A 7596-nucleotide genomic window follows, 5' to 3' on the forward strand; every position below is an offset into this window, starting at 1 on the left:
TTTTTCTGAATATTTTTGTTTACCTTACAGCAGTGTGCTACTGTTTGAATTTGCAACTAAGCCTAAAATTTGTCGATTAATATTTCAATAATTCTTAAACCTATATGCTCTGCTACACATATTTTAAATAGCTTGTTCTTACACTGCAGGCCGACCTAACGTGACGAAAAGTTAATTAATGTCAAAGGATGCTTGATTTAATTATTTTATTTTCCAAGGTAATAAGCAATGGGGAAACCCAAAGCTATGTTTCTATCTATTTTTATGCAAATTATTTAATTAGAAAAGCTGGATGGAAGCATTATATCACAGAGAGGGTTTTACAGTCGATTTGGGAGCATTTGCAACAAATAGGTGATGGTAACACATTTATGGAATGAATAATGGATGGATAATACAATACAAATTTCCTGAGTATGTTTTGTTCACTAGTTTGAAATTTTAAAAAATCGCAAAAATATCTACAAGGATTTTTTTTTTAAACTGACATTACAGACAAGAATAAAGCTAATATTTCGCCAGTTATAATGTTGCTAACACTAATATTTCCCCCTGTTCCCTCCCAGGAATCATCCCCTCTCTGACCTACCAGGTTTTCTTCATGAAGAAGTTGTGGACCAACACAGTTCCAGGGAAAGACTCGTTTGCAGACTCCATCTTTCATTACTATCAGGTCGGTCTGACGGCTTTCGCCTCATAAACATTTTCTTTCACAAGGCCGAACACTCTCTGTCAACACACATACAATGAACTCTTAAACCCATTTTTTAGATATATTAAGGATGTTTTATTACATACAAAATGTTTGTTGTTTAACTGCACAAAAGTGGTCAAAAAATTATTTAACTATTTGAATCACTATACACATACGAATGTAGGTGATCTACCAGCAAGCTACAGTAAAATGTAATTAAACTTCTAGTTAATAAAAAATGTGTTCACTATACTCCCCTTCACTGAATAATGTTGACACTTCTTCCCCTCCACTAACTAGGAGCTTCCTAAATATCTCCGTGGTTACCACAAGTGCTCACGAGAAGAAGTTTTCCAGCTCGCCGCTCTGATCTACCGCGTCAAGTTTGAAGACGACAAATCCCACTTTCCTACAATTCCTAAGATGCTTCGGGAGCTGGTTCCCGGAGATCTCATTCGTCAGATGTCACCGGATGACTGGAAAAGGGTAAAAATGCAACAAGAAATGTGTTTTAAATGATAGAATTATCGATAAATCACAAGCACATTTTAGTTGTGTACTAGATGTTAACACTAGAAATATAGTAATTTTTACCTGTAAAATACTGAAGCCATTTGTTAATTTTGTATTCTCTATAAATCTACATTTCTCAAAGTATGTAAAGAAGGATCTGACTTTAATAATTAATTGTGTGTGTGTGTGTGTGTGTGTGTGTGTGTGTGTGTGTGTGTGTGTGTGTGTGTGTGTGTGTGTGTGTGTGTGTGTGTGTGTGTGTGTGTGTGTGTGTGTGTGTGTGTGTGTGTGTGTGTCTTTATTACAGTCATTGGTTGCATACTTCAACAAGCAGGCTGGTAAATCGAGGGAAGAGGCCAAACTGATGTTCCTGAAGATCATTTACAAATGGCAGACGTTTGGCTCTGCCTTCTTTGAGGTCAAGGTAAACAGACCTGTCACTTCTTCTCTGCAGCTGTGTATATTAATACATATTTTAACACAATAAAACTCAAAATTATAATTTTTTCTTTTGTTTTTAGCAAACCACAGAACCGAACTTCCCAGAGATCCTGCTGATTGCCGTCAACAAGCACGGAGTCAGTCTCATCGACCCCAAGACCAAGGTTTGAGCAGAAATATATCCCAATTTTTGGCCAGTTATTCAATTTGTTTTAAAACATCCACTTTAACAAGTTATGTATTTACTGTCTGTACTGTTTCCCATTGAAGCTACACTCAGTGTTGTAGCCATTATGGCAATAATTACATTATTGTGTCTGGCTCTCCCCAAAGGCCAGCTCTGTAATTGCAGGGCCCGTGTTTTTTTAAAGGAATAGTTCTACATTTGAAATGTTCAGCTTTTTGCCGCACTCTCCAGATCAAGAAAAGGCTTAGCTTAAATCAAAAAGTCCCAACAAGCACACAGGAGCGTTTAATGATGTTGTAAAGTTTATCTTTTGACCTGCTCCCCTTGACTACCAGTGTATGAGCTAAGCTAACATGGATGAGAGACCTTTGCCTATTTCTATATAAAAAATGCACACACAGTTAAAGGGAATGATTTCCGTCGCCTTGTCTTGAACCTGATAGTCAGGGAACAAGCTAAAAATAAAAATAAATTTAACTATTCTTCTAACTCTTCAGTCATTGGCATTGTGTCTCTCTCTCTCTCTCTCTCTCTGTCTCTCTCTCTCTGTGTGTCTCTCTCTCTGTGTCTCTCTCTGTGTGTCTCTCTCTCTCTCTCTCTGTCTGTCTGTCTGTCTGTCTGTCTGTCTGTCTGTCTGTGTGTGTGTGTGTGTGTGTGTGTGTGTGTGTGTGTGTGTGTGTGTGTGTGTACAGGACGTCCTGACCACTCACCCCTTCACCAAGATCTCCAACTGGAGCAGCGGCAACACCTACTTCCACATCACCATCGGCAACCTGGTCAGAGGAAGCAAACTGCTGTGTGAGACCTCGCTGGTGAGCAACACAAACAATGTGCATTTTCACTATTTTTCCTTTTTTTTTTACCTTTAATTGACAAAAGCACCCCGCAAATTTGGCTTTATTTCACTAATTATGTGTAAATTCGCACTCTTACAACCAAAAATCTAGATGTTTTAATGCAACATATTAGTTCCCAAAGTTTTTACCTAACAGATGATGTAATGGCTTTAGAAGTTGCCATTTTTGGTTCAGAGTATTGAAAAAATTAATGTTGAGATAATGGCCGTTAAAGATGGTTGTATAGGATAAATATACAGTCGCAAACATGTCATGGAAGAAAAATAGGCAAAAATCCCCCCCCCCAAAAAAAGTGGCTTCCATGTCTCGCCTTAATAGTATATATGTGTTTTAATTACACACACAGGGCTACAAGATGGATGACTTGCTGACCTCGTACATTAGCCAGATGTTGACCACCATGAATAAACAGCGCTCCAGTCGGGGCCAGAGCAAGTGAACTAGTTACTGGCAGGAGGCGGCTGAGCTCGTGCGGTTCTTGCGCCCGATTGGCCAGCACTGCAGCTGGGGACGGAGCTTCAACAGCCGGCTGTGGTCGATGAATCGCAGTCCTTCTGCTAGTTCACAGGGGTCAAAGGTCACCGGAGGGGAGAGTTCTGTTGCCGGCAGCGACGACCCAGGAGAAGGCCCTAGCAACCGTTACCAACACAAATACAACTACGATGAGGATGAGGATTCGAGCGAGGATGACTACCTCTGAAATATACAAACTTCTCCGTCCAATATTAAGTCTGTATTACTGGTTTGGTTCAGGATTCAACAGGCTCTTTTCAGTCTGAACTGTTTTGAAATGATTCAGATCAAAAGGACAACACTCGGTTCTACTGTAGTTTGAAGATCTCAACCGAATGTGCCGTTGGTTACTGCATGAACATTTTAAGAATATTTATACATTAAAAATGTATACAAAAAATGTATAATGTTCTTGTGACATGAGCAAACTTTAACTGTAAAGTGGCTGGCAAATAATGGATCATAGCTAGCATTAGAAAGCTCATTGACTCATAAAAGGCACTTGTCAATCCATCCAACTATGTTGCTTATGTGTCCACATAACGTTATTTGATAAATGATAGCCTTTGTGACTAATCATTGGGAAATACTGACAACAATGTGATATAAATATCAATTAATACAGTATATGCACTTAATAATTATTCACGTTGATTTTCCATGTTTGACGGGCATGAAGTTGACAAATATTTTTCTTTTTGGTTTTGAAAAGGTCTTGAAAAGTCTGACATTTAAGTTGGTGAACACTTCAGTAACCATGGACTTCCTCCAATCGTTAATATGCATGTTCTAAAAATATCTAATATATATAATTTAGTTTTTTTAGTGAGTGTATGTGGGTAATGAGCATTTGAGCATCACAGGATAAGCAAAGCAAAGCAACAGAAATGTTCCTTTCTTGCCTAGTCTATCTCAAAATACTCAGTAAGTCAAACTTACATTCTTGGATACAACATTTTCTGTAAATCTGTCACAGAATACGAGGTCAGAAACATTTTATCTTTTTGATGATTTTAAATAATTTTATCACTTTTAAAAATATTCTCTAATATTCCTTGTTTTGGTTTCAGAAAAGCATTTATATATTTTTCAGACTTTGGAACCAAACAATGTAACTGAAGCTCATTTATTTAAAACTCTGGGGCCCTACAAAACAAACAAAAGCAAACGCGTTGGGTCTCAAGTCTGCTATTTATGGCTTATAATGTGTGCAGCAGTTTAATATTGAGGTTTGGTTTTCTAATACTCATGGTTTATGTTTACACTTCTGTTTAACAATGTAAAATATTATCAGTTTGTGTGAAGTCTTACATGTTATGCCTTCATTGTCTCTTTATTTCTGTTTAGCTTACATTAGAGACATTTCCTGTTGAGCGCTGCTGTTCTGTTGTTTTCTAATGTTTTTAGTTGCATTTCACAGTCTTTGTCAGTTTGCTCATTTGTCATTAAGAAGACTCAATGCAGAACTTTTGTCCTGTGATACTGCTGGTAGTGGTTGTGGATGAAGAAAGCCATTCTAATTACATACAAATGCTCTATCCTCGGTGATGAAAACTATAATATTCAAAGGAAAACGATGGTAAGTGTCATCTAAATTGTCCTCTTTACTAAGAAACATAGATGCCCAAGTGTTATTAAAAAATTTGAATAAAAAAACACTTAGCAGATCTCCTAAGAGTGGCATTGTAGGAATAATTTTTCTGGCATTTCACACAAAAAAAAACACCTTTAGGTAAATAAAACAAGAGACTCACCCATTAGCATTTTTAAGTATTTCAAATACACTACCAGTGGCCTCACCTCTACTTAGTTTGCAAACCGACGACCGGTTTTGTTCTGTTGTGGTGAAACTCCAGCCTGTTTGTCTGAAATCTACATTGTTCGTGTGAACTATTTATTTTAATTTGTCACTTGTGCATCTACTTGTTGATTTGACGAACTCTTCGCCCATTAACCTGCACTGGTTTCCTTTAGTTTGTATAATTTACAAATACACTGGTATTTTAACAGTGCCAACCGTTCCATGTGATACATTTATGAATGATGTTTAGTTTGTTGTTTTTCCTTGTGGACTAATATAAAAGTATGTGTGTTGTACCTGTTGTGTTGCTTTTTGTTTAGTCTATGACGGTCAGTGTGTAACGTGTATGCTCTCACTTTTGTATAAAATAATAAATAATTTTGTTTTGATTTGATTAGATATAAATTAATAACACCTTCTTCACAATGTATTTAACAGACTTTGGACTCTTATTGAATGGCTTAGCTGTATTTTTTAGCATTGTGTTTGACACTGGACTAATTTTTCCAACCCTAACCCTATAGAAAATGAATGGAAATGTAAATTGCCCCAAAATGGACTGGCTTGCTATGAAAAGCACACCCTCTCAAAATTGATTTCTCATCATCCGAGAATCAAATCCTTTGTTGGGTACATTTGCATGACTGATGTTAATAAGTGGAGCAAGTTTGAGGGGAATCAGACTTTCCTTGTGGGAGATAGCAACCTTATCTTAACCCTAATCCTACAGAAAATGAATGGAATTCAATGCAAATGGCTCCAAAATGGACTGGGTTGCTGGGAAAAGGACCACCTCTCAAAATCGATTTTTCTTCATCTGTGAATCAAATCCTTTGGTGGGTACATTGTGGGAGATAGCAACCCTAGGGTTGGGCTAGGGTTGCTATTTCCCACAACGAAAGTCTGATGCTCATGAAACTTACTACACTTATTAACATCAGTCATGCAAATATACACACCAAAGGATTTGATTTTTGGATGAAGAGAAATCGATTTTTGAGAGGGGGTGCTTTTCAAATCAAGCCATTCTTGGGCTGTAATTTTCTGTAGGTTTAGGGTTGGGCTAGGGTTGCTATCTCCCACAATGAAAGTCTGACGCTCATGAAACTTACACCACTTATTAACATCAGTCATGCAAATATACCCACCAAAGGTTGATTCTCTGATGAACATAAGTCAATTTTGAGAGGGGATGCTTTACACAGCAAGCCAGTCCATTTTGGGGCGATTTACATTGAATTCCATTCATTTTCTGTAGGGTTAGGGTTGGGCTAGGGTTGCTAGCTCCCACATGGAAAGTCTGACGCTCATGAAACTTACTACACTTATTAACATCAGTCATGCAAATATACCCACCAAAGTATTTGATTATCTGATGAAGAGAAATCAATTTTGAGAGGGGAGCTTTTCACAGCAAGCCAGTCCAATGATGTGATATTTACATTGAATCCCATTCATTTTCTGTAGGATTAGGGTTGGGCTAGGGTTACTTTCTCCCACAAGGAAAGTCTCAGGCTCATTAGCATCAGCATTTGTGTGTTAATACAGTTTACTATAATTACTGAAGGACTGCCTGTCTTCAGTCATAACTCTATTCCCCATTGATGAATGTAGTTGATGACTCATGCTTGCAAGATTTAAAGATCTTGATTATTTTACTTAAGCATTGTGTCAACTGGTATTTCATTGCCAACTCTCATCCTAACTAGATAAACTGGTATTTCATTGCTGCAAAACTGTCACGGACAACATAGCAAGGATGGTTTATATATAGTCAAGTACTGTGTGCGTATAATTGAGGAAAAACCAAATGCTGTGTTCACTGCCTTGTAAAAATAATACATTATATAATATATATAATACAATACCCTGGTTTCTCAAAAGCATTTTCATCTTTATTGATAGCAGCTGATTTTACATTTGGCACACACCTGTAACCAATCAAATGAAAACATTCCTCATGCTTTTGAGAAACATGGCCTCACTTGATAATACATTCACTTTAGTACAAAACATAAATATAGTAACTAACAATACCTTCTCAAGCCTTCAGGTTTACATTCATTCTGTCAATCCAAACGGTGCACATTTTATACACAGCGCATCCCACAACTCAGACACAGAGATTTGATTATAATTTAAATTTCAGACATAGTTTAAGGTTTGGTTCTAATGCACCTTCTATATATTCTGTACAGCTGAAAATGGAAAAGTAAAGCTCCTATAGAAGATATTCAAGAGTCCAATTTGTTTGTCCTTTTTCAGATGAGTCCTTCCCCAGATTCGCTCTGGTCTTCCTTTTAGCGTGGTGCCTGGACCCCTCAGTCATTTTAGGTTGATCTTTCATTACCACTTCTAAATTGAAGGTGAAGGTCCATAGAACAATTTTGGTTTGGGTGCCAAGCAACCTGAACCAATTTTTTTAATCTTTTTTTTTGTCCATCTTCCAAAATGGCCACAATCGAAATCAGTTCTTAAATTCAGGTAAAAAAATTATTTGGTCTGGTTTCTTGACACTCGAACCAAAATTGCTCCATTGACCCTTACCTTCAAATAAGAAGTGAAAATGAAACATTTGCATCAACTTGAA

At 37.2% G+C, this 7596-nt stretch overlaps 1 protein-coding gene across 4 annotated transcripts in view; it reads left to right on the top strand.

Annotated features, from left to right (window-relative positions):
- The window catches only part of myo7aa (myosin VIIAa), a gene marked incomplete at both ends in the record, with an annotated part of 41738 nt that extends 38607 nt beyond the window's left edge, over positions 1 to 3131 (top strand). For all 4 annotated transcript variants that reach the window (XM_080054052.1, XM_080054053.1, XM_080054051.1 and 1 more), the window contains 6 exons: positions 567 to 673; positions 995 to 1180; positions 1515 to 1631; positions 1729 to 1812; positions 2528 to 2647; positions 3039 to 3131. In XM_080054052.1, the coding sequence (XP_079910178.1) occupies positions 567 to 673; positions 995 to 1180; positions 1515 to 1631; positions 1729 to 1812; positions 2528 to 2647; positions 3039 to 3131 (707 nt within the window). The remainder of the gene's footprint in view (positions 1 to 566; positions 674 to 994; positions 1181 to 1514; positions 1632 to 1728; positions 1813 to 2527; positions 2648 to 3038) is intronic.
- Positions 3132 to 7596: the final 4465 nt, after the last annotated feature.

The sequence above is a fragment of the Ammodytes marinus genome, assembly GCF_949987685.1.
Source record: "Ammodytes marinus genome assembly, chromosome: 3".
Taxonomy (NCBI): domain Eukaryota; kingdom Metazoa; phylum Chordata; class Actinopteri; order Uranoscopiformes; family Ammodytidae; genus Ammodytes; species Ammodytes marinus.